This window comes from Pleurodeles waltl, chromosome 2_2 (assembly GCF_031143425.1).
Source record: "Pleurodeles waltl isolate 20211129_DDA chromosome 2_2, aPleWal1.hap1.20221129, whole genome shotgun sequence".
Classification (NCBI taxonomy): Eukaryota; Metazoa; Chordata; class Amphibia; order Caudata; family Salamandridae; genus Pleurodeles; species Pleurodeles waltl.
In genome coordinates this window covers 258,422,072-258,449,376 of record NC_090439.1, presented here as the reverse complement: position 1 = coordinate 258,449,376, position 27,305 = coordinate 258,422,072, and the positions used below count along the sequence as shown (strand labels likewise).

At 42.8% G+C, this 27,305-nt stretch overlaps 1 protein-coding gene across 1 annotated transcript in view; it reads right to left on the bottom strand.

The window, feature by feature from the left end:
* The window catches only part of ADCY2 (adenylate cyclase 2), a 4,811,883-nt gene that overhangs the window by 171,942 nt on the left and 4,612,636 nt on the right, over positions 1-27,305 (bottom strand). Inside the window, exon 20 of the mRNA XM_069219709.1 lies at positions 2,898-3,056. Within this exon, the coding sequence (XP_069075810.1) occupies positions 2,898-3,056 (159 nt within the window). The remainder of the gene's footprint in view (positions 1-2,897; positions 3,057-27,305) is intronic.

The following is a 27,305-nucleotide window of genomic DNA, read 5'->3' as shown; positions in this document are numbered from 1 at the left end:
CGTAGGGAGTCCCAGAAAAATAACACAATGAATTTACTGGCTTTCACTGCACCATTTGTAGCGTCATTATTAGTGCCTGCCTAAGACAGGCGTTAAGATGATGCTCCCATTGAAAACAATGTGCCTCCCTGTGCTTTTCTGGATTAGCGCCATAATTTATGGCACTAATAAAGAAAAGCAGCACATTAGCCTCATAAATTATGATTATAATGTGGACACGACTGCCAAGGTGCACAGCATTGTAAATACAGCGCACACATGGTGTCATTAAGAGGACTCAATAGGGAGCTAGAAACATATGCCCCTTAGTTACCTAAAGACAAAGGACCTGATCCACATAGGTAACTTATACCCTTTAGTAAGTTTACACTTTTGAGTAAGCTTACTACTTCCAGTATTCACAAACTCTGGGCCTGATTCACAAAGGTAAACTTACACTTTTGTGTAAATTTACTACTTTTATTGTATTAAAAAACTACATGCAGAGTTTTATGACTCTGTACTCCTTTTACTTATTTATGTGCGTAGTTCCCCGCACCTAGAGACTCTGCAATTGTGGGTGACAACTCTGCACAAATAAGTATAAGGTGTGGAGTTGTTTGTGAATATCAAAAAGTAGCTAACTTACACAAAAGTCAAAATTTACATTTGTGAATCCGGCCCTCTGAGTGTAAACTTACTACAAAAGTGTAAGTTACATGTCTTGTCCCACAGAGGAAAGCCCTTGGCTTACTGTTGTCTGGGTTGGTGACGGCCTTCGCTAAACCTCTCCCTGACACCCCTAAACCCGTCTTTGTACTCCTTAATACCGTTATCTTTAGATGAATGTCTGGCTTGTTTCCTGCCCACTCCCCTGTGCCCCTCCTACATTTACAGCTAAAACCTATACTTACATTGCAGAGACTCCACAGTGAGGGTGCAGAACTCTGCACACATAAGTATAGGCAAAACTTATTTTTTGTAGTATGTTTAGTTCTACATTCTGTAATTCTACAAACATACTACAAAGTAGACTTTGTGAGTCGGGCCCAGAGATTGGTACCTTATGGAGAACTACCAATATATGGTGAAATCTAGACTTGTTTGTGTGAAGTGAAACCAGTCCAAGCCTAGAAGACCCCTACCATGTGACAATAATGCTAAGCTTGTGACTGCAACCAACAAAGAAACTAGTGCACACTATACAGAAAATACAAATAAAAACCACATGCAAATGCTTAGTCCAAGTCCATCCACAATACTTATTACAATTGGCATGGTACTGCCTATCCCAAAACTTGACAAGCTCATCCTTCGATCAGGTGAAAGCTTAGAGCTCATAATCTGGTATGATAATATATTTCTGATTCAATGACAATTCTTGTATATTCTTTAAATACTGCTTTCCCATCCCATGTCTTTCTCCTTACATGAAATTTATTCTTTAAGCACCGTAAAGATGCTCATCTAACTGGCATCTAAGGTTGTGATAACATTGATCTGGATAATTGTTTTGAAGCCACTTAGTTCAGCATAAAATTCACATTTCAAAGTCTTGCAGCATATCAGAGTACTATAAACCACAATGAATGAAGCATTTGTTCATCAGGTCTAAATTATCAGACACTTTGGGCATCATTATGAAATCCGGGTAACGAGCCTGATAATTCCAACCTCATAGTTATAGATATCAGGAATCACAAGTGGATATTCATTTGGAGATCATTTCTGTAGTTAAGGGAGTTAAACCTTGGGATACACTTATAATTAGAAGTGGAGAAGTGTGGCACAATGGTTAGAGTGGCAGACCCTGAAGCAGAGATCTGGCTCAAGACCAGGGTTCAAGTCCCGCTTCGGCAGGTCTTGGGCTCAATTCCCTTGGACCAGATAATTCTCGCCTGGGTGCCTAATCTAATTAATGGGTCCCACTCTGCAACTCTGGGCAATAGCTTGCTTAATCGCCCCAACAGTGCTTGGATGCCTGGCTTCACCCTGGGGGTGCCCAGGAGTAGGCACCTCACAGGGAAAAGCCAGGAGGGGTTCCATAGCGGTATGAGTGCAGCACCTTGAGACCCTAACGGGTGAGTAGTGTGCTATACAAGTGCAAAGTTTACAGTTTATAATTATACACATATATTTTCCATGTTCAGGGCCACTGGAATTATGCAGTTGTGTGGCAGCGGTAATTTTCGCATAATTATTGATTTGCCGCCTTTGCCACATAATCCCTCATCAGTCACATAATCTGCAGACTTTAACAAAAATAAAATGTGTTTCTAGCTCAAACAGTTGAAAAGGTAATAAACATGTAGTGACACGTGTTGCCGCACAATGGAAGGCCCTTTGCAGTATGGGACTGGTCACATTTCTGGTGCTTATTGTTGTAGTAGGATGTTAAACTGGTATTAATGAGGTGCACCCAAAACCCAGCCAGTGTTACCAAGCTTAAAAATAATGAAATAATGAAATAATACTATTTCAAAATGTGCCACCTTTAACCGCCTAATTTGCCCTTTCTTGCCTCCTAATTTACTCAACCCTGCAGCATAACTTGGGCCTCTCGTCCCGCATAATTCCAGTGGCCCTGTTCATGTTCCTGTAAAGTCTAGGAGGACAGGATAAGACCTGAAAGAGTGGGCAATTTCAAATAGTAAATTACCAGTGCTTGCTTACAGAAATATTACTTACACGAAGTAATAATTAAGGAATCAACACTCTAAGGTGGGACTAAGAGAGCGGTCTGAGGTGAGTGGCCCGTATTGGTGTGTTTATGATGTCAGGTAAACGGTTTGCCGGGGTCACGGCAAACGCAATAACAATTGTGGCTCTTTAACAACAGATACCATAGCTCATTGAAACATCGTATGTCCAGTGTGAGAGAACACAATAGCTTATGAGGTTAAACAGCAGTGACTGACCTCATTCTTCAGGTTCCGGGCTAAGAAATGTTCAGCAACGTGGGCGGGCAGTACGTTTTCTAGCAGCACTCGGTTGAGGTTCTCCATGGTCTCAATTTCCTCACGTTCTTTTTTGAATTTGTTCTTCCACAGGAAGTCTAACCTACAGTAATATTCATTCTGTTACAAGAGGACACAGAGGTAAAGAAACAATAGGCAATTTGTCCTGAGAGTGTCCAGGTTTAAGAGACAACATATTGCAAGCATAAATGTCACTCTCTATATTAGGCTTTTGAATTCTGATATGATAAAAGGTACATGTTCAGCAGAAGAATGACTCTTCAGAGTCTAGAAAATATAAAACGTGCCACAAAACAGCATATGTAAGATAAAATAGTTCTGATCCCTGGACCTGATTCAGAGCAGTAGGAAATAACAATTTTTGAATATTCCTTAACAAAGTCGGAAATCTACTCCTGTAGAGATACATTTCAGACTCGATGGGAGTGACTAAATCCCAGCAGAACTACAGTTATTAAAAGAAAGTTGTACTTCAGTTGAAGAATTAGCACCAGATGAAAAATCTGCATGAATAAATGATGGAGAAATATATATCTGTACCGTAATTTGTTTTGCTCTTTAATTGGAAATTATTATTCCCCTAGACGTGATTCCTTCCACTGAAACCCCATAACTTGTTTCACTTTTTAACTCTGTGTTTAGAAGGAGTATTTTCTTCTGCATCTGTAGTGCTGGAGACTACTTGCGTATTATTTGTGAATACCTACATTAGAGAGCAACAGGCTGGCAGATAGTTATGCAGCGTACGGAAATACAATTTCAAAATTATTTTTGTTGACCAGACTGAGTCTAACTTTATTCAGTCAAATTAGACCATAAACATAAGCATAAACGCACAGTACATACAGCAAGTAATCCAAAAACCATAATAGTAATAAAAGAGCATTATCTTCGCATCATATGATCAATAAAACCTTACAGAATAAAAATCACTGGCTAGGAAAGAGTAAAAGAAAATCAGCATTTACATAACTACAATGGCCCTCTGCTTAATGGCGCATTGAATAAAAGCAACAATTAGGAAGCAAAGCTTCACAGTAGGCAATGTTTGTAAATACGCCAATGCAGGTCTGCTTTAGGAGGAATAAAAGGTAAAGCTTCCATAAAACAGAATAAAACCTGCAAAAAAACATGAAGTACATTGTGCTTTGCGCAGAGCAGTCATCACAGGGCCAAATAGGTAAAGTTGAATAGTTGAAGTAAGAATTCTGTAAGGGGAAAGCAGCCAAAATTGTACCATGCTTAATCTAAACCTGGCTAACAACAATCTATGATGCTGGCTGCTCACTCAAGCTAAATAAGGTGCAATGCCATTATTTGTGGAGATATCTATGTAGGCCTGGACAGTTGAATTGTCTGTTTCTCTCTTCATTCTTAGTTCCAGACAACTAGCCAAGAACTCCCTTTTCAGAGAATTTAAAGAGCTTGATTTTAGGCTACTGGGTGAGCAGAGAAAGGTTCTCATGACCCAAGCTAAGGCAAGTGTTGTGGATGCACTTAATCAAAGGGATATCTAATGATCGATCAAGTTTTAAACAGTCATTTAGCATGGCCTGATTGAATTAAGTTTGACTCCTAGTCCAGATCCTTAGCCACAAGAAGAGGGGTTGCATTTTGATGAAATCATGAATATACCCTAGCTGCACTTCAGAATAGCAGATAAAGGAGTTAGGGCCAGATGTAGCAAAACGCCAATTTGCGAGGTGCAAAGTGCGAGTCCATGCGACTCGCAATTTGCACCTCGCAAATTGGTATGCAGTACGGTGTCTCAGACACCGACTGCAACTCGCTATGGGGTCGCAATGACCCACCTCATGAATATTCATGAGGTGGGTCGCAAATTGTAGTCAGCAGACCTCCATGTTCGTGACTGCTTTTAAATAAAGCAGGTTTTTTTTTCTCTTTGCAGCCCGTTTTCCTTAAAGGAAAACGAGCTGCAAATAGAAAAAAATACCGAAACCTTTTGTTTCGGTTTTTTTCAGAGTAGGCAGTGGTCCATAGGACCACTGCCTGCTCTGAAAAAATAATTTTGTGAGCATTTTCACAAAGAGGAAGGGGTCCCGTGGGGACCCCTTCCCCTTTGCGAATGAGTTACCATCCACTTCAAGTGGATGGTAACTGCGAGTTGATTTGCGACCGCTTTCGCGGTCACAAATCAACTTAAATCGCGGTGCGAGTCGCAAATAGGAAGGGAACACCCCTTCATATTTGCGAGTCGGAAACACATTTTGCGAGTCGGTTCCGACTCGCAAAATGTGTTTCTGCATCGCTTGAGGGCTTTTGCACCTCGCAAACAGCGTTTTTCGCCGTTTGCGAGGTGCAAAAGCCTACCTACATCTGGCCCATAGTGATTTTAGGCAAAGTAAGCAGCCTTTTGAAAAAGCCATTCCATATTCTTTCTAATCCAGCTTGATCACTAAAGCCCTTCACCCCAGGCCCATAGGTGACAATATCACAGTACTTGGCTCTGTAGATAGCCACAAGTTCTCTAATGGGCTTAGATCATATCCTGTTGGCAAAACTAAAAACTCCGTCTTAGAAAAGGCGGCAGCTCTGCACGATTTTGAGGGATCCTATGTGAGACATTTTTCTATAAGAATGTCTAAATATGTAAACGTGGGAACAGAGCTAACTTTATTGCCATTGACTGTGAAGGCAACAGTATCACATTTCCTGGCACCAAAAACCATGGCATGTGTCTTGGCTGGATTCACCTTCAGATCCAGACCCTTCATGAACTTACAAAAGTGGTTCAGAAAACGGTGCAGCCCTTTGGCAGTCCTGGCAATGAGAATGGTATCATTAGCATAAACTAAAGAAGGGGCGCTGAGGTCCCCAATAATGGGGTGGTCTGCCCTAAGTTCTAAGAGATCATTTATGTATAATGAAAACAGAAACAGGCCCGAGACACAGTCCTGCTGCACTCCCCTTCGCCAAATTGAAAGAAGTTGTTGTCACCCCCCTGGGCTGTACTTCACACTAGCAGTAATGTCATTATGAAGGTCCCTGAGAAGGATGAGGAGTCCATGAAGGTCAGGTAGAACTTACCATTTTGGCCACTGTATATAGACTAAAGTATATTTATTAATTAAGTGGTACAAATTGAAAGGCTTTTCTAACATGCCTGAACCGAGTCAAAAACTAAACTAGAGTTCTGTAAGGACATTAACCCCTTAGCTGCTGGGCCGTTTCTCCCCCACCCCACCAGTGCTGAGCCCTTTTTTGGCTATTTGGGGTAGTTCGCGCTTAGGCCTTCATAACTTTTTGTCCACAGAAGCTATCCACGGCAAATTTGCGTCCTTTTTTTCGAACATCCTAGGGATTCTAATGGTACCCAGAGTTTGTGGTTTCCCCTGAAGGAAACCAAGAAATTAGCCAAAATACAGTGAAAATTTAGTTTTTTAAAAAAAAATGGGAAAAAAGGGCTGCCGAAAAAGGCTTGTGTTTTTTCCCCTGAAAATGGCATCAACAAAGGGTTTCTGGTGCTAAAATCACCATCTTCCCACCTTTGAGGAAAGGGCAGACTTTTATCAGAAAACCAAATTTTTCAACACAAATTTGGCATTTTACTGGGACATACCCCATTTTTACTATTTTTGGTGCTTTCAGCCTCCTTCCAGTTAGTGACAGGAATGGGTGTGAAAGCAATGCTGGATCCCGAAAAGCTAAACATTTCTGAAACGTAGACAAAATTCTGAATTCAGCAAGGGGTCATTGGTGTAGATCCTACAAGGTTTTCCTACAGAAAATAACAGCTGAAATAAAAAAATATTGAAATTGAGCTGAAAACAACAGCCATTTTTCTTTATGTTTTACTCTGTAACATTTTCCTGCGATGTCAGATTTTTGAAAGCAATATACCGTTATGTCTGCTGGACTCCTCTGGTTGCGGGGATATATAGGGCTTGTAGGTTCATCAAGAACCCTAGGTACCCAGAGCCAATAAATGAGCTGCACCCTGCAGTTGGTTTTCATTCTATACTGGGTATACAGCAATTCATTTGCTGAAATATGAAGAGTGAAAAATAGGTATCAAGAAAACCTTTGCATTTCCAAAATGGGCTCAAGATAAGGTTTTGAGGAGCAGTGGTTATTTGAACATCTCTGAATTCCGGGGGGCCCAGACTAGCATGTGAATGGCAGGGCATTTCTCAAATAGACGTCTTCTTTATACACTCTCTTATATTTGGAAGGACAAAATGTAGAGAAAGATAAGGGGCAATAACACTCGTTTTGCTATTCTATGTTCCCCCAAGTCTCCCGATAAAAATGATACCTCACTTGTGTGGGCAGGCCTAGCGCCCGCGACAGGAAATGCCCCAAAACACAACGTGGACACATCCCATTTTTTGACAGAAAACAGAGCTGTTTTTTTGCAAAGTGCCTACCTGTAGATTTTGGCCTCTAGCTCAGCCGGCACCTAGGGAAACCTACCAAACCTGTGCATTTTTTTAAACTAGAGACCTAGGGGAATCCAAGATGGGGTGACTTGTGGGGCTCTGACCAGGTTCTGTTACGCAGAATCCTTTGCAAACCTCAAAATGTGGCTAAAAAAACACATTTTCCTCACATTTCGGTGACAGAAAGTTCTGGAATCTGAGAGGAGCCACAAATTTTCTTCCACCCAGCGTTCCCCCAAGTCTCCCGATAAAAATGATACCTCACTTGTGTGGGTAGGCCTAGCGCCCGCAACAGGAAATGCCCCAAAACACAACGTGTACACATCCCATTTTTTGACAGAAAACAGAGCTGTTTTTTGCAAAGTGCCTGCCTGTAGATTTTGGCCTCTAGCTCAGCCGGCACCTGGGGAAACCTACCAAACCTGTGCATTTTTTTAAACTAGAGACCTAGGGGAATCCAAGATGGGGTGGCTTATGGGGCTCTGACCGGGTTCTGTTACCAAGAATCCTTTGCAAACCTCAAAATGTGGCTAAAAAAACATTTTTTCCTCACATTTCGGTGACAGAAAGTTCTGGAATCTGAGAGGTGCCACAAATTTCCTTCCACCCAGCATTTCCCCAAGTCTCCCGATACAAATGATAACTCACTTGTGTGGGTAGGCCTAGCGCCCGCGACAGGAAATGCCCCAAAACACAACGTGGACACATCCCATTTTTTGACAGAAAATAGAGCAGTTTTTTGCAAAGTGCCTACCTGTAGATTTTGGCCTCTAGCTCAGCCGGCACCTGGGGAAACCTACCAAACCTGTGCATTTCTTAAAACTAGAGACCTAGGGGAATCCAAGATGGGGTGGCTTGTGGGGCTCTGACCAGGTTCTGTTACCCAGAATCCTTTGCAAACCTCAAAATGTGGCTAAAAAACATGTTTTCCTCACATTTCGGTGACAGAAAGTTCTGGAATCTGAGAGGAGCCACAAATTTCCTTCCACCCAGTGTTCCCCCAAGTCTCCTGATAAAAATGATACCTCACTTGTGTGAGTAGGCCTTGCGCCTGGGACAGGAAATGCCCCAAAACACAATGTGGACACATCACATTTTTTCATAGAAAACAGTGCCTACCTGTGGATTTTGGTCTCTAGCTCAGCCGGCACCTTGGGAAACCTAGCAAACCAGTGCATTTTTGAAAACTAGAAACCCACGGGAATCCAAGATGGGGTGACTTGTGGGACTCTGACCAGGTTCTGTTACCCAGAATCCTTTGCAAACATCAAAATTTGTCCCAAAAAACACCTTTTCCTCTCATTTCGGTGACAGAAAATTCTGAAATCTGAGAGGAGCAACAAATTTCCTTCCACCCAGCGTTCCCCCAAGTCTCCCGATAAAAATGGTACCTCACTTGTGTGAGTAGGCCTGGTACCCGCGACAGGAATAGATCACACAACGGTCAATGTTGGTCCTCACATGAGGCAGCTGTTGACCCGGGGGTGATCCATTCCTGACGCAGGCACTAGGTGTAGGCACTCAAGTGGGGTAGTGTTTTTATCAGGACAGGTGAGGAATCACTGGGTGGTAGGAATTTTGTGGATCCCAGCATATTCCTGTAGTTTGTGTGACAGAAATGCGAGAAAAATAGAGTTTTTATTCAACATTTCAGCTTTGCAAATCAAATAAAAATCAAATCATTAACATTTATAAAGCGCGCTACTCACCCGTGCGGGTCTCAAGGCGCTAGGGGAAAGAGGGGGTTACTGCTGCTCGAAAAGCCAGGTCTTTAGGAGTCTCCGGAAAGCGGAGTGGTCCTGGGTGGTCCTGAGGCTGGTGGGGAGGGAGTTCCAGGTCCTGGCCGCCAGGAAGGAGAAAGATCTCCCACCCACCGTGGAGCGGCGGATGCGAGGGACGGAAGCGAGTGCGAGGCCAGAGGAACGGAGGAGGCGGGTGGGGACGTAAAAGCTGAGGCGTCGGTTGAGGTATTCCGGTCCCTTGTCGTGGAGGGCTTTGTGTGCGTGGGTGAGAAGTCGAAAGGTGATCCTTTTGCTGACTGGGAGCCAATGCAGGTGTCTCAGGTGTGCGGAGATGTGGCTGTTGCGGGGTACGTCGAGGATGAGGCGGGCCGAGGCGTTTTGAATGCGTTGCAGGCGATTTTGGAGTTTGGTTGTGGTTCCAGCGTAGAGGGTGTTGCCGTAGTCCAGGCGGCTCGTGACGAGGGCGTGGGTCACGGTTTTTCTAGTGTCGGCGGGGATCCAGCGGAAGATCTTGCAGAGCATGCGGAGGGTGAGGAAGCAGGCGGAGGACACGGCGTTGTGAGAAGAGGGTCCAAGATGAAGCTGAGGTTGCGGCCGTGGTCTGCGGGGGCCGGTGCGGTGCCGTGGGCCACCAGGAGTCGTCCCAGGCGAACGGGGTGTTGCCGAGGATGTGGACTTCCGTTTTTTCAGAGTTCAGCTTTAGGCAGCTGAGCCTCATCCAATCTGCGACGTCCTTCATACCCTCTTGTAAGTTGGTCTTGGCGCTGGCGGGGTCCTTAGTGAGGGAGAGTATAAGTTGGGTGTCGTCGGCGTAGGAGGTGATGATGATGTCATGCTTGCGTACGATGTTGGCGAGGGGGCTCATGTAGACATTGAAGAGTGTCGGGCTGAGTGATGAGCCTTGGGGTACGCCGCAGATGATCTCGGTGGTACTGAGCGAAATGGAGGGAGGTAAACTCTTTGGGAACGGTTTGAGAGGAGCGGAGGCGGGTGATTAGGGTGCGGTGACAGACGGTGTCGAAGGCAGCCGAAAGGTCGAGGAGAATGAGGGCGACTGTTTCACCGTTGTCCATCAGGGTTCTGATGTCGTCTGTGACTGAGATGAGGGCGGTTTCCGTGCTGTGGTTGGTTCGGAATCCGGTTTGTGAAGGGTCGAGCAGGTTGTTGTTTTCCAGGAAGGTGGTCAGCTGTTTGTTGACGGTCTTCTCTATTACCTTGGCTGGGAAAGGCAGGAGAGAGATGGGGCGGAAGTTTTTCAGGTCGCTCGGGTCAGCCGTAGGTTTCTTTAGTAGGGCGTTGACTTCGGCGTGTTTCCAGCATTCGGGGAAGGTAGCAAAAGAAAAAGAAGAGTTGATGACGGCCTGGAGGTGCGGGGCGATGATGTTGTCGGCTTTGTTAAAGATGAAGTGAGGGCAGGGGTCCGAAGGGGCGCCGGAGTGGATAGAGTTCATGGTGGATTTGGTTTCTTCAGTGTTGATGTGGGTCCAGTTGTTGAGGGTGATGGTCGGGGTGCGGGTTCGGTGGTGTTTGGTTGGGTCTGGTGTCCGAAGCTGTCGTGGAGGTCGCTGATCTTGCGGTGGAAGAAGGTGGCGAGGGATTCGCACAAATCCTGTGAGGGCGTGACGGTGTTGGCATTGGCGTTGGAGAACTCCTTGACGATGCTGAAGAGTTCTCTGTCGGTGAAAAAGTTCCTTTTAGCAGCGCGGATCAGGTGGTGGTGTTTGCGGGTAGCGTTCTTGAGGGCGGTCATGTTGTCAGCGGTGTGGTCCTTGCGCCAGGCCTTCTCGAGAGCGCAACAAGTTTTCTTTGATTCTTTGAGGGTGTCAGAGAACCAGAGAGGTTTTTTGGTGTTGGTCTGTCGATGCGTGCGTTTGAGGGGAGCAAGGTTGTCTGCGCAGTTGGAGATCCAGTTTGTGAGGCTGAGGGCTGCGTCGTTGGGGTCGGTGGTGAGGGTGGGTTGGTTGGCGGCGAGTGCGGAGAAGAGTTGCTCTTCGGGGATCTTGTTCCACTGTCGACGAGGGATATATTGCAGGGTATTCTGGGTAAATAAACTTTGGGGAATCCACACAAGTCACACCTCTGTGGACTCTCCAGCTGTGATCGGGGGCCAGGAAACACTTTCAGAAGGCCTCGTAAGAAAGGGGAGACTCTCCCCTTTCTTACGAGGTCTTCCTGAAACTGCGATCGGGGGCCAGGAAACCTGAAAAGTGTCTTACGAGGCCTTCCCGAATGTGGGGAAGGCAGTTTGGACCGTTTTCCCCATCGGAGCAGGCCGCTTCCTGCTCCGATGGGGAAATCCACATAGTAACGTCAGCGCGCCTCGCGGTGCGCTTATTTCACAAAGGGGCGGGTAGGGGGCGGGGGTAGACACGGAAGAGCTTCCATGTCTCCCAGGGATAAAAAATGCACCCGAGGATTTATTAACCCCCTCCCTGGTTTCGGCCACTGGTCGTGACCCGCACCAGGGAGGACCCGCATTTAAGAGGTTAAGGCCACTGGCCCAAGTCTGTAGACATTCCAGCAAAATACACCCCATGATTTTGCCTGTTGAGTTGATTAAAGAAATAGGGGGATAACACTGGGGATTATCTCTGGAACTCTGCTTAAAAATAGGTATGATCACAGCATTTTACCCGGTCTTTAGTGGGGTCAATAGTTAGAACAACATTAAGAAGATTCACCAAAAGTGGGGCCCATTGTGTATTATTTGACTCAATTACGTCTGAGGGGATCCCATTTGGACCATGGGCTCTTCCAGGTGGGCAGCTAGCCACTGTCCACAAGGCCTCGCTCGACCTATGGGTCAAGATTGGTTGAAGCCAGCGACAGGGGAGCACGTACAAACCTTCCTTGCAAGAGGAACTGTCCTCAGCATTTGAGGCCGCATAAAGCTTTGAAAAATGGGAGACCCAAACTTCTAGAGGGATCATACTATCAAAACTAGAGTCATTAGTGTCCTTTAAATAATTACGTTTCACTGCCTGCCAGAAGGCTTTGCTGTCCCTAAGTTCACTGGTCTGCAGTAAAGAAGAGTAGGCTTCCTCTGCAAAGGCTTTCTTCCTAGTTCTGAGAGCTTCTTTGTATAAAGCTCTATGAGCGCATACCAGATCCTGGTCCCAAGGTAATTGTTTAAGTGTTTCCATTAGCTGGTTGTGGGCCTTGGTACAGTTAATATCAAATCACTTGGTACGTTCCCCCCCCTGATATAATTGGGACCAGAAAAAATTCATGGGCCAAACTGCAAATCCTGTCAAAACTACCAAGAAGCCCCTGTCTCAGCCCCTGTTTGTGATCACCAGCAAGGCACCTCAGGAAGTCGGGCATTGTGGTATTCACCAGATTATTTAAAAAGAATCAGGATCTACCTTGGACCAGCTTCTAATCATCCCTCTATTCTTGGAGAACGATAGGTGGCCAATTATAATCGCAATAGGCATCTTGGGAAAAAAGAAACATCAATGGAGTGAGCCAACAGTCTATGGTTACTAAGGATTGAATCGACCAGATGATAACCCAACACCCAAACCCTGATTATTAGAACTAACACAGTTAGACTGAAATTAAACAAACATATTCATGAAATTAGCTGGTCGACACTCTTTTTACATACAAACGGCTACAACTGACAGGCGTCAAATTACCCCTGGAGTTACCACTGGACCTGTATTTCACCAAAGTATCGACTTCAAAATATCTTCTAAGTACAATATCCTGGTGAAAATAGTGTGTCACCAAAAACGCTGTGGTCACAAATTTCGATGGTAGGGCCTTTATTTTTTACTTTAAAAAAAAAAAAATATTGATAGTTTAAATAACATTAGCCATACTTTTTTGCAGTGTTGTTTTATTCTATTGTATTACATTTTTTATTTAATTGTTTATTATTATAAAACAATGTGTTAAAAAATCGTGAATTCAAACAAGCATAAACATTTGGTATGTGTTCTTTGATGGCACACTGCTCATATTGAATGCCCTTTTTTACCACAGGAGGTAACAGTCTCTACATTTGGAGGCATGTAAAACAATTTCTGTAGAATAAGTCCCATGCATTTACAGCAAAAAAAAAAAGGACCACCATCCTTGTGGATCTAGGAGGCCAGCAGCTTATATCACCCAAATCAGCACTGTAGCATTGAAACTTTTTTTTACGGGCCCATTCCAACAAAGCATGTCCTTCAATCAACATTCCCCTAATGTTGACGTTGTTAAACTGGTCATTAGTTTCATGGATTAGGGAGTGTTGCAACATTTTCTAAATCTGGAAGCACAAATCTCTGTTCTTTACTTTGGCACAAAGTTTCGGTCAAGCCACATGTAATGACGACCATATACATGAAATCACCAAGCTAAAAAATCAAATTTAGAAAACATTATTACTATGGCACAGAAAGGTACAAATATTCATTTTAGTAAATGTGTCTGTTGCATCTGAGTGAGGGGCGTGGATTACCAGTTAAAAAAATCTTGCTTTATTCTAGGTAGAAGTTGACCACAGTTAACTCTCTAAAATTCACCTGTTTTACTAGATGCCCATGGTTCTTAAAATTCCCGATGGGCTGGCCCTGGTTTCGACTTTGTCATTCTTTTCGGAGGAGACATACATCTGTATTACATACAGTACCATACATTTTAGCCTTGCCAACACATTATCAAAAAATCCTGAGTTCCTCAATCTAATCAAACCCCTTCACAATATTATCTGCCTATTGTGCTAAGAAGTAGAAACGCCATCAGAATATATCCAGATTTTAATGGCCCCTGGGGTAATGAGGTTGGCCTTAGTATCAATATCAAATTAAATGCATCTTCTATCGGCTTACAACAATGGAAACGAGCAAGAGAGAGAGAATGGTCATTCTGATCCTGCCGCTCCTTTACCTCCATTGAAAATGAGTCTAGTCCAGTAAAGCCATTACCTGTTGAAGTGGAATACAATTTCATTTACCTCGTAACAGCTTCACAACACGCCAAGTTTACCAGGCCAAAGTCTTTCAGACTTGTGTAAACAAGAACAGCCAAAAGGGAAGTTGTGCTCTGGAAACAACCCGGAAAGTCCTATAGATGCCCAAAGATGAGCAGTGATAAATCACTTTTGATGCTCATGCATAAGGATGACGCTAGTCTAACGGAAAATATTTTGATAATAATTTAGTAATCAGATTTAGTGACCCCTATGATCAACAAAATTGCAAACCCTTATTTTGCAGTTTTTCCCTGTAAAATTGTATTAAATCATTGGACCGAGATTGGGACAGACTAGTAGTAAACAGAGTAACACTTGCCATATTTCCCAGGCGATCTGACTGAAGGCAAAAGCGATATTACCTCCGACCTGAAAGAATAAAGACTTAAAGAATGGTCTGTGCGTCAGCGAACATTTGATCTAATTTTGCACCAATCAGAAAGTGTTTCATTTTATAATCTGTGGTGCCAACACTTCAGTATAAGGCTTGCATTAAACAATTAGTGATATCTTCCTTACAGCAATAGAAAAGAATGATGGACTGAGTGCTGAACAATGTAAACACTCAACCCCAGTCACAGATCTGGGTTTTATCCATCGTTCTTTTGCTCACTATGCCAGCCCCCACCCCCGTTTGGACCCATCCATATGCAAATCAGTCTTGACCCTGTCCCTCATGGGAACAGTCCAGCCAGAACTGTCAAGCCAGGTCCTCCCTGGACTGGAAACAAGCATCCTGGGACCAGTTTCAGGGTATCACCCTTCATCAGCCAGGCTAGCTTGAATCCAGTAGCACTGTGAGCAAGGGACCCACGTCTGGGCATACCCTTCCAACTTAGGGCAACTTTAGTAACACAAAAGGATGATGGACGGAGTGCTGAACAATGCAAACACTCACCCCCAGTCACAGATCTGGGTTTTATCCATTGTTCTTTTGCTCACCATGCCACCCCAGTTTGGACCCAGCCATATGCAAATCAGTCTTGACCCTGTCCCTCATGGAGGATCCATCATGGATTATACCCAGATCTGTGACTGGGGATGAGTGTTTGAAAAGTTTCAACACTCCGTCCATCATTTTATTTTGTTTTGTGATGTTGCTTTGTGCGCCCTTAGTGGCAGGGGTATGCCCAGTCGTGGGTCCCTTGCCTGGTGCGCCACTGGATTCAAGCTAGCCTGGCTGATGAAGGGCGATACCCTGAAACTGGTTCCAGGATGCCTGTTTCCTGTCCAGGGAGGACCTGGCCTAGCAGTTCAGGCTGGACTGTTCCCATGGGTGACATGGCGAGCAAAATGCTGATGGATTAAACCCAGATCTGTGACTGGGGGTGAGTGTTTGAAAAGTTATAACACTCCGTCCATCATTTTATTTTGTTTTGTGATGTTGCTTATCTTCCTTACTGCTCCTGGTTCCCCAACCCCGTTTCCAGTGCCTCGAGCAATGATGGTTTACATTTACTTCTGCACCCCATTAGATTTAACCTTCCAAGCCATCTCCAATTTTATCATCCTTGAAAAACCATTTGATACATTACTTGACGATTCACTAATTTCTTTTTCATCTAGATTTCTTTGTATTCTTTTCTTAAAACAGCAACTGGTTTTTGTGCTCTTTGGATCAAATGCTATTTCCTCTTCACTTTTCACTAGAAAGAAATTGGGTTATTGGTTGAAGGGAGTGAAAGTCCCACTCAGGCAACAACACATTTTTTGCCATGGTGAACCACAATAGTCATTAAATTAACCAGCGCTTATCACTGGCTAGGCACAAAAGCAGTCAAGTTTACTTTAAAGGTAACGTGTAAATTATTTATGCAGTACACAATCAGTATTAAAGTGAAAACACAAGACAAGAAAAATCCCAAACCAATTTACAAAAACAGAGTAGATTTTAATAAATAATATAATACAAAAACAAATAAAACCCAATCAGTTGAACCCAACATACTGAAAGTATGTGAAAATGGCTTCAAGAAGCAGAAAGCACTGCTCGCGATTATCGAGTTGTGCTTTACCAGGGAAAAGTCACAAGCTCAGTCTGACCATGATGGAACACGGGTTGTATACAAGGACCAGATTAGTCCTGCTGATGAGTTATCTTCTTGTCTGGCGTGAAGAGCTCCATTTGCATTGGAGGAGGACGCAAGAAGGAGGCTTTTGACCCGAAGAGCAGGTGAAGCACCACAACCATATGCTCCTGTAGCTCAAAGAGCTTCAGTGTCTGGGTTTTTCTGGGACGGAACAGCCCTTAAGGAAAAGGAAGAATCATCAGCGTCTGCTACAAAAAGGTGAACATCCGGATAATCACGATGGTCGCTGACAGCACAAAGTCCAAGTCTCGCATTGTTGATCGTTGCGGATGGTCACTCTGGGTGCCAAAAGGAGGTCTCCTTGGAACTTCACTTTGATGGTCATCACAGGTGGTAGATCTTGGTGCGAACGGGCTCATTCATGATTGCAAGGAACCCAAACTTCAGAATTATCACCTTTTTCTGGTGAAGAGCTCTCACCGATGCCAACCTAGGGTCCAGGACCTTGGCGAGCACCTCTTGGAGATCAGGACTCATTACAGCAGCAGGGCTCAGACAGGTCTACTTGCTGTTGGTCAGTTGCTGGGAGGCCTCTGGAAGCTTGTTGTGTCCCGGTATCTCACATATGAGGTCAGCCAATTGACCATTGGTGTTCCTCTGGGTAGCCTAGGATCACGACAAGGCTGCCCAATCGCCATTCCTCAGACAGCAAGACAGTCCTTCTGAAAGCAGGGCATCTTTTCTTCTGAATTGTCCACAATGTTCTGTTCAGAGGTTCTGAAGGTCGACCTTTGTGTGGGGGAATTCCCAGACCCATCCTCAAAACTGGTTCTGGTCAGTTCTTCCCCTTCCCCTAGTCCTGGCTCTAAATTATTTAGGGTGACAAAGACAGCGACAGGCCTGATGTTAGGTTCCTTTGTATATTCTGTGGGCAAGAATCAGGGCAGGGTACAGCTTCTCCTTAACCATCCTGCCAGCAAGACCCTGTCCAAGTTTCACCCTGGTCCCATTGTTCAAAGTGTGAGCCCAACACACATTTCTGATGGGGGACCAATAACAAGCCCAAGCAAAGGCTTCAGAAACTTTAAGCAGGAAAATGCAAACTTTCTAAAAGTAACATTTTCAAAATCATAATAAAAAATGAGAATTTACCATTAACTCCTCACATGCATGTGTTGGCCAATGCCCGACACACGCACACCCTCTCCGGTGTGTCTGTTACCTATTGGCTAACATAGGGGAGGGCTGAACAGGATCCTCCTGTGCTTTGCACTGGATGATTCTTATTTTTTAAGCTGCGGCAGATGCGGACGCACTTTTGTGTCTCTCCTCCCCCTCTCCCACTCGTCTGTGACTTCAGCACGCCGATACACGTGCTCTTACATAATCTTCATCTATGGATTCAAACCTATTGGTGCCACCCTTGCCTTGATAATGAATGACTCTATCACTCACCTAAGTAGATTAATCCAAGCCATAAAGAATGCAGCAGGTGGCCTCCTCCCTCATCATCGCAACATACACATTCCCGACATCTGAAACAATTTCATTGACTCCCAATCCACAGCTCTTTTCAAACTCCTGAAACACACATTCAAAGTCCTACACCGCACTTGTCCTGCATACTTCAATACTGCCTTAGATTTCAGAAATCTTTCAGACACCATTGCTCAGCATAGCAGGACCACAGCAAGGAGAATAGGCTTCTCCTAATTGGCTTCAAAAGGACGGAATGATCTGACTCTTCACATATGCACCAACTCTAAAATTAGAGCATTCCTCACAAAGCTAAACACTTGGCTCTTCAAATAGGTTACTCCATGGATCACCCCGGTCTGTTCTTGCATCAGCAGCACCCAATGCTAGATGTCTGGGCAAAATGTTTACCTGCTTGCCATGTTCATTTTCTGTCAGAACCTATTCAATGTTGAATTTGCTGTGTGTTAAGTGCATTACAATCACAACACTGCACATAACAGTGAGTGAGGCATGCTACACTCTCACAGAATACCCTGTGTGTCAAAAACTACAATTCTTCATAGTTTATGACATTATCTTTAAGGACCTTTGGCAGTAGTCCTCAGCGTGTTTGCCTTAGTTTCAAAGGTAGATATGCTCACTCAGTTCGAGGAGTGACTCCTCCAATGCATGCTCGGACACCCCTAACTTCCATCCACAAACTGGAAGGAGTTGGATTTACCAGAGTGAATGCACTGAAGATGCATGTGTTGGCACGTCGGTCCTTGGTCAGTAAACTTACAAGAGGACGCGTATAGGTCGTTGAATCTTCTGATTCGTATAGAGTGTTCTTACCATAGTTTCGATACACAATCAGAAATCAATACACAATTAATCAATAACCATTAGTCAATTCAACAATCAATGGAGTCAGTAATTTTCACTCACAATGACTTTTCAGTCATGAATAACAGCACCTTTAGATGTAAATTTAGTAATTTTATTCCCTATTCGTTAACAATGCTAGGTCATGAATATGTTTATTAATCAACTCTTAATCAAATCAATTCTAATAATACTTGTTAATCATCAAGTCGCAGAAGACGTGACCTAATCAAACCTTGAATCAAAAGACATTCCAAGGCAAAAAACATAAAACATTAACAAAACCCAATTCAATAAGTCCAAGACATCCATCAAGTCCCTCAACCATTTGTCCCTGTAATTTGTCAGCCGTCATGTAAGTAGCCTCAACTAACTCCAATTAGCATCAGCAAGTGGGGGTTCATGCAAAACAATTTAGAACACAAATTTAGAAAACATCTACCAACAAAAAGAACTAAGTCAGCGCAGCTGGTACCTAGAAAGGAAATGCATGAAAATGCAATTCATTGTCATATCTACCTATCCACGATATGGGTCAGCAAGCAGAATCAATCTTCGTCCTCAGGTCATCAGTCGATCAGCAATGCATCAGGTCCTCAGTCGGAGAGTGTGAGCCCAATGACAGAATCTCAAATCTCTTCTTCTCAATATCACCTCACAAAATCAGGACAAGTCTGAAATCTTTTCCCTCTGTCACGTTGTTATATCAAAGTTCCCCAAACCATCCCCCAATTTCTAATTGGTCAATTAATCGTACGTTATTACTCTACCCAATAATTCCCTTTTAACAAATCTATGAATCCTAATATTTCACAGTTCACATGCCGTTGATTGGTCAGCTTTACGATGTCCTCATCATCCGGCTCGTCAAGTATCGAAATTGTTGCATCTTTGTCTCCAGTCAGTGTCTTCATTGTTCACGTCCTTGGAAAGTACATCTCATGCACATTACACACTATTAGATACATTGCTAGAGACATCCTCTCCTGTCCGTTGGTTCTCACAGAAAGCATCTGCTAAGCATTTTTATTAAAACAATGAGCATTTCACAGTTAGTTTACTCTGTCAGCATTCTTTTATTAAACACTAAGAAATACATCTTCTGCGTGAGGCCTGGCAAAAGACCCTCGCTAAGTTAAGGCCTACAATTAATAAGCAAGAGCATAATTCATAATCCTTATTATGACATATTACTACATTACTTTAATACATTTTCAATATTTCATATAGATTAATCATTAATTAGTATATTTTGTGAACACTGGTGGCCAATCTCCAATGTCACAATTTCAAACGTGCACATAATTTTCTACGTTGCTCATTTTTCTACATAAGTCATTATTCAAGGTGGTAAAATGTAGTCAAACTGGTTCCATTCTGTGCTGTATGAATGTGATGGGCCCTTGCATGGCAGCAGTATGTTGATGTGAGTGCACTAATCTGTTGGATTGGGCTAGTAGCCAGCAGTATGAAAGTATTGTTTGTGGTACGTGAATAGCATGTGAATGGACCATAAAGCAGTTGGTGCTACGACTTGTCTTTATGGCTTACCTTCAGAAGTCCTGGTTCAATATTCAGATAATTTGATAAGTATTTGTACTTTGAAGCTATCAGTTCTGGAGGTGCTAAAACCAACCAGTGTAAGAGGTGAATTAACTTTGAAAAATTAGTACCAGATATATATGTGGTGATAAGATGGCCCTCACTTAGAAGTCCTTTTTTCCGCTTATTGTGCGTAGCTGTGGATTTTGTGCCCTACCTCAGCCAGCACCTATGCAAACCTGCATATTTTTAAAACCTAGACAAATAGGGGAGGTCAGAGGTGTATGACTTGCAATGCTCTCACTAGGTAATATTACCCAGAAGCCCTTGCAAACGTCAAACTTTGGTAAGAAACACACATTTTCCTCACATTTCTGTGTCCCAAGGAAAATGACTGTTGAAAAAAAAATAACTGAAAATGAGTGGCAAAGTGTTCATCTGTAACTTTTGTCACACTGTGCAATTTACAAAAGCAATAAACAATTACGTCCGCTAGACCCTTCTGGTTGTGGAGATATATAACGTTTATAGGTTGATCAAGAACACAAGGTACCCAAAGCCAACAACTGAGATGCACCGTACAATGTTTTTTCATTGAGTACTGAGTATAGACCAATACATATAGCGAAAAAGGCATAGTGAAAAATGGGTATCAATGAAACCTATGTATTTCTGAATTGCACACAGTACATGGAGTTTGGGAGCAGTGGTTATTTGTACATCTCTGAATTTGTGGGTTCCCGTACTAGCATATGATTTGGAGGGTATTTTCCAAATTGTGTTTTTTCTATACACTGGCTTACATTTCAAAGGCACAGATACAGCAAAATCCAAATGGTAATAACAACTGTTCTACTATTCTATGATCCCATTGGTCTCTGATACAAATGGTACCTCACTGATGTGGGTAGGTTTGCATGGATCAGAACGTTATGAAACCCTAAGCACGAACTTCCCCAAATATCCGAAAAAGGGCTCAACAGTTGGGAGGGGCAGCAGCTAAGGGGTTAAAAAGGATGTTAAAGTATAACTAATTTGAGTATAAATAACATATCTCTATCTGCCCCAGGCGTGAAGTTAACACTTATCAAATCAAATAAGGTTTCCCAGTGTTAGACTATGTGTTAGCCTGTGGGAGGGACCAGCCTTCCAACAGTGAATAACAGCTTTAGACGTTTTTCACTGTCAGGACATGTCAAACATAAACACACGGTTTACTTTTTAAATACAAGGCATCCTGCCCTATAAGCCATCATAGCCTTCCCTGGGGGTAGTTTAGGCCTTGCAAAGGTTTATTTTGCCAGATCAAAATGGCAATTTCAAAACTGCACACCCAGGCTACGGTGGCAGACTTGCAGGTATGTTTTACAAGGGTACATTAGCGGGTGACACGATGAGGGCTGCAGCCCACTAGCTGCATTTAATTTACACTTCTGAGAATTAATAACTTTAACTGTGGCAGTATGCATCACAGAAGTTACATAACAATGTAATCAACAATACCTATATCGTGTCTCCTAAAGTTGCTAATGTAAAGTGGAGCATCTAAAGGTATTATTGAAGGTGCATTCACAATATTAATAATTCATATATATGTGTGTTCTAATGTTGATTTTAACATGTTGGCTTGCAATACTTATACACATTTATATTCATGTGCTTTTAATGAGGTATTATGGTGAATTTGCATATTATCATGTTTACTCATAATCATGTTGCAATTATAATTGAAGATCCACTTGTCATACTTGTATTCATTGTTTTGACTGTGCATTTATATGCCAAATTAAGTTAGCTTGAAATAAATGTTGATTTTGTGTGTCTAACTTTTGCTGATGTTGCCAGTGTTGTAACAAAGGCCCCCATAGCCCCTGCAGTGCTGGGTGGAGCCAATCTCCAGGGGGCCTTCTCTGCTCAGTACCCTCACCTGGGAGCTCCTGAGTGAATTCAGAGGGGGGCCCTCCTTGTGCCTTGCAGGGGGCCCCCTCAGGTTTTGTTATGCCACTGGGCATCGCAGTATTCTTTATTTGAAAGTGCGCCAGTCTGATTCTACAGTTAATGAAAAGCATATTGTGTAACTGCGATAGTGGGGTACAAGAGGATCCTTTCGCAATGACAAAAGGAGCACTAACAAACTGAGAAGGAAGATTCCTGTTTGTGTCTTGGGATCCACAAGACACTAATGTCTCATTCTTTGGATGAGAACTTGAACTGAGTTGCCAATTTAAACCGCGCCAGATGGAAAATTACTGGTGTTGATTATGTAGATTTCTCAAAGTTTCTGTAGGTTTAATTGATATTCACCTCGTACGACGAGACCAAATTCCCCTGTTGCTTGGAGAGGTATAGACCTCTCTACTCTTTATCCCTTTCAGTGCTTTATGCTATGCAATACTTCTCTCTCAGAACTTATACTGGGGTTTCTGCTATGCTGACACTTTCCTATTATTTCCATTATTCCCTATACTTCATGAGGGATAATTAGGATTTCCCTATAACTAAGTTCGAGTACTTAGATCAAATTAGATTTTCCAATAATAAGACAAGAAGACTGTGACGTCTATACTGATCAACAAATGTTCATCCTTATCTTTTGCATTGCTGCAACAGACATTCTTGTATTAATTATGATTGTACTTTTTAACAAATCTAAGAATCCTAATATTTCACAGTTCACATGCTGTTGATTGGTCATCTTTACGATGTCCTCATCATTCGGCTCGTCAGGTATCGAAGTTGTTGCATCTTCGTCTCCAGTCAGTGTCTTCATTGTTCACGTCCTTGGAAAGTATATCTCATGCACATTACACACTATTAGATACATTGCTAGAGACATCATCTCCTGTCCGTTGGTTCTCACAGAAAGCTTCTGCTAAGCATTTTTATTAAAACAATGAGCATTTCACAGTTAGTTTACTCTGTCAGCATTTTTTTATTAAACACTAAGAAATACAGCTTCTGCGTGAGGCCTGGCAAAACTAGGCCAAGACCCTCGCTAAGTTAAGGCCTACAATTAATATGCAAGAGCATAATTCATAACCCTTATTATGACATATTACTACATTAATTTAATACATTTTCAATATTTCATATAGATTAATCATTAATTAGTATATTTTGTGAACACTGGTGGCCAATCTCCGATGTCACAATTTCAAACGTGCACATTATTTTCTACGTTGCTCATTTTTCTACATAAGTCATGATTCAAGGTGGTAAAATGTAGTCAAACTGGTTCCATTCTGTGGTGTATGAATGTGATGGGCCCTTGCATGGCAGCAGTATGTTGATGTGAGTGCACTAATCTGTTGGATTGGGCTAGTAGCCAGCAGTATGAAAGTATAGTTTGTGGTGCGTGAATAGCATGTGAATGGACCATAAAGCAGTTGGTGCTACGACTTGTCTTTATGGCTCACCATCAGAAGTCCTGGTTCAATATTCAGATAATTTGATAAGTATTTGTACTTTGAAGCTATCAGTTCTGGAGGTGCTAAAACCAACCAGTGTAAGAGGTGAATTAACTTTGAAAAATTTGTACCAGATATATATGTGGTGATAAGATGGCCCTCGCTTAGAAGTCCTTTTTTCCGCTTATTGTGGGTAGCTGTGGATTTTGTGCCCTAGCTCAGCCAGCACCTAGGCAAACCTGCATATTTTTAAAACCTAGACAAATAGGGGAGGTCAGAGCTGCATGACTTGCAATGCTCTCACTAGGTAATATTACCCAGAAGCCCTTGCAAACATCAAACTTTGGTAAGAAACACACATTTCCCTCACATTTCTGTGTCCCAAGGAAAATGACTGTTGAAAAAAAAATAACTGAAAATGAGTGGCAAAGTGTTCATCTGTAACTTTTGTCACACTGTGCAATTTACAAAAGCAATAAACAATTACGTCCGCTAGACCCTTCTGGTTGTGGAGATATATAGAGTTTATAGGTTGTTCAAGAACACAAGGTACCCAGAGCCAACAACTGAGATGCACCGTACAATGTTTTTTCATTGAGTACTGAGTATAGACCAATACATATAGCGAAATAGGCATAGTGAAAAATGGGTATCAATGAAACCTATGTATTTCTGAATTGCACACAGTACATGGAGTTTGGGAGCAGTGGTTATTTGTACATCTCTGAATTTGTGGGTTCCCGTACTAGCATATGATTTGGAGGGTATTTTCCAAATTGTGTTTTTTCTATACACTGGCTTACATTTCAAAGGCACAGATGCAGCAAAATCCAAATGGTAATAACAACTGTTCTACTATTCTATGATCCCATTGGTCTCTGATCCAAATGGTACCTCACTGATGTGGGTAGGTTTGCATAGAGCAGAACGTTATGAAACCCTAAGCACGAACTTCCCCAAATATCCGAAAAAGGGCTCAACAGTTGGGAGGGGCAGCAGCTAAGGGGTTAAAAAGGATGTTAAAGTATAACTAATTTGAGTATAAATAACATATCTCTATCTGCCTCAGGCGTGAAGTTAACACTTATCAAATCAAATAAGGTTTCCCAGTGTTAGACTATGTGTTAGCCTGTGGGAGGGACCAGCCTTCCAACAGTGAATAACAGCTTTAGACGTTTTTCACTGTCAGGACATGTCAAACATAAACACACGGTTTACTTTTTAAATACAAGGCATCCTGCCCTATAAGCCATCATAGCCTTCCCTGGGGGTAGTTTAGGCCTTGCAAAGGTTTATTTTGCCAGATCAAAATGGCAATTTCAAAACTGCACACCCAGGCTACGGTGGCAGACTTGCAGGTATGTTTTACAAGGGTACATTAGCGGGTGACACGATGAGGGCTGCAGCCCACTAGCTGCATTTAATTTACACTTCTGAGAATTAATAACTTTAACTGTGGCAGTATGCATCACAGAAGTTACATAACAATGTAATCAACAATACCTATATCGTGTCTCCTAAAGTTGCTAATGTAAAGTGGAGCATCTAAAGGTATTATTGAAGGTGCATTCACAATATTAATAATTCATATATATGTGTGTTCTAATGTTGATTTTAACATGTTGGCTTGCAATACTTATACACATTTATATTCATGTGCTTTTAATGAGGTATTATGGTGAATTTGCATATTATAATGTTTACTCATAATCATGTTGCAATTATAATTGAAGATCCACTTGTCATACTTGTATTCATTGTTTTGACTGTGCATTTATATGCCAAATTAAGTTAGCTTGAAATAAATGTTGATTTTGTGTGTCTAACTTTTGCTGATGTTGCCAGTGTTGTAACAAAGGCCCCCATAGCCCCTGCAGTGCTGGGAGGAGCCAATCTCCAGGGGCCCTTCTCTGCTCAGTACCCTCACCTGGGAGCTCCTGAGTGATTTCAGAGGGGGCCCTCCTTGTGCCTTGCAGGGGGCCCCCTCAGGTTTTGTTATGCCACTGGGCATCGCAGTATTCTTTATTTGAAAGTGCGCCAGTCTTATTCTACAGTTAATGAAAAGCATATTGTGTAACTGCGATAGTGGGGTACAAGAGGATCCTTTCGCAATGACAAAAGGAGCACTAACAAACTGAGAAGGAAGATTCCTGTTTGTGTCTTGGGATCCACAAGACACTTATGTCTCATTCTTGGGATAAGAACTTGAACTAAGTTGCAATTTAAACCGCGCCAGATGGAAAATTACTGGTGTTGATTATGTAGATTTCTCAAAGTTTCTGTAGGTTTAATTGATATTCATCTCGTACGACAAGACCAAATTCCCCTGTTGCTTGGAGAGGTATAGACCTCTCTACTCTTTATCCCTTTCAGTGCTTTATGCTATGCAATACTTCTCTCTCAGAATTTATACTGGGGTTTCTGCTATGCTGACACTTTCCTATTATTTCCATTAATCCCTATACTTCATGAGGGATAATTAGGATTTCCCTATAACTAAGTTCAAGTACTTAGATCAAATTAGATTTTCCAATAATAGGGCAAGAAGACTGTGACTTATATACTGATCAACAAATGTTCTTCTTTATCTTTTGCATTGCTGCAACAGACATTCTTGTATTAATTATGATTGTACAATTTAATTTGTTTTGACGCTTCACTTCACCTCTGGTGGTTCTGTACTTATATAGTATGTTCTTGAGACCAATTTACATGCAATTGGGCTTAAATTTGTAATGCATTTTTGAACTTTACTCCCCATCTCCGGGATTTAATGTGTGACCAAATAGGCTACACTTTTAATTGATTTAAAGTGTTGATTTTAACTCCCCTTTACCCTTTGAGACTCCTAAAAAGATCTGTCAAACAAAGAGAAGAAAGAATATGGGCCCGAGCATCATCAGGTGATGGCAGAGTGTGGATGGTTAGGTTCCCAGAATAAGGGGAGCTAGAACCCCTTATTCTAGATAAGTCAGTTTCCAGAGCCCAGACCCTATATCAATCAATCAATATATTTATAAAGCGCTCTATTTACCCGTGAGGGTTTCAAGGTGCCTGGGGGGAGGGGGAAGGGGGTGCTCCTATTGCTCGAAGAGCCAGGTCTTGAGGTGTCTTCTGAAGGTGAGCGGGTCCAGACCCTAGTGCCCATGACCATAATTTGGAGGATCTGCAGATTCCGGACATTCGAGAGGGAGTCATATTGGCAGTGGAGGGTTGTAAATTGCAGTGGTTCATGCCTAGCTTGTGGTGTTTTGTGGAGTTTGGATGGCGTTTTGCAGAGATGTATTGAATGTTGTGTGAGTGTGGTGTCTAGTAAAAGAAGTTGAAGTTGTTATCGGGTCCGACATGATCTAAAATCCCAGGATAGTATCAGTGGCGGCCTGCAGATAAAAAATATGGTGGAGCACCATGGCACCAAAATCACAATATTTGTGGCTCCCCCGATGCAGCACTTCTCCCTCAGCGTCCACGAGCAGGAATGGAAGGACTTTCTTCCTGCTCAGTGGAAAGGAATTCCAACCAATCCTTGAACTGCTCTAATGCAATTTTAAGCATGAGAGCAGCTCCAGGATTGGTGGGAGCGGGAAACCCAGCACTCATTTTGAGTCTGGGAGCCTGTACCAGCAATTCCCCTGCTGTTTGACAACCCTGGGATTGCTGGCTCCACAGTGCAGATGTTGAGCTGGCTACAGATAGACAGCCAACCGACCAGACATGCACACTGAAAAAAGCAAAAGTCATCCTGCAATTGCAGAATTCTGTCCCGCCCCATGCCCTCCTTCTTGCGCTGGCATTTTTATGCCATTTTATTTATTTGTGTTTGCTTGCTGCACTCACAGCAGGTGGGGTGACGCTCCTCCACTCCTTAGGAGGAACCACCTCTGGATAGTACTATAAAGTGTAAAATACACTATATTG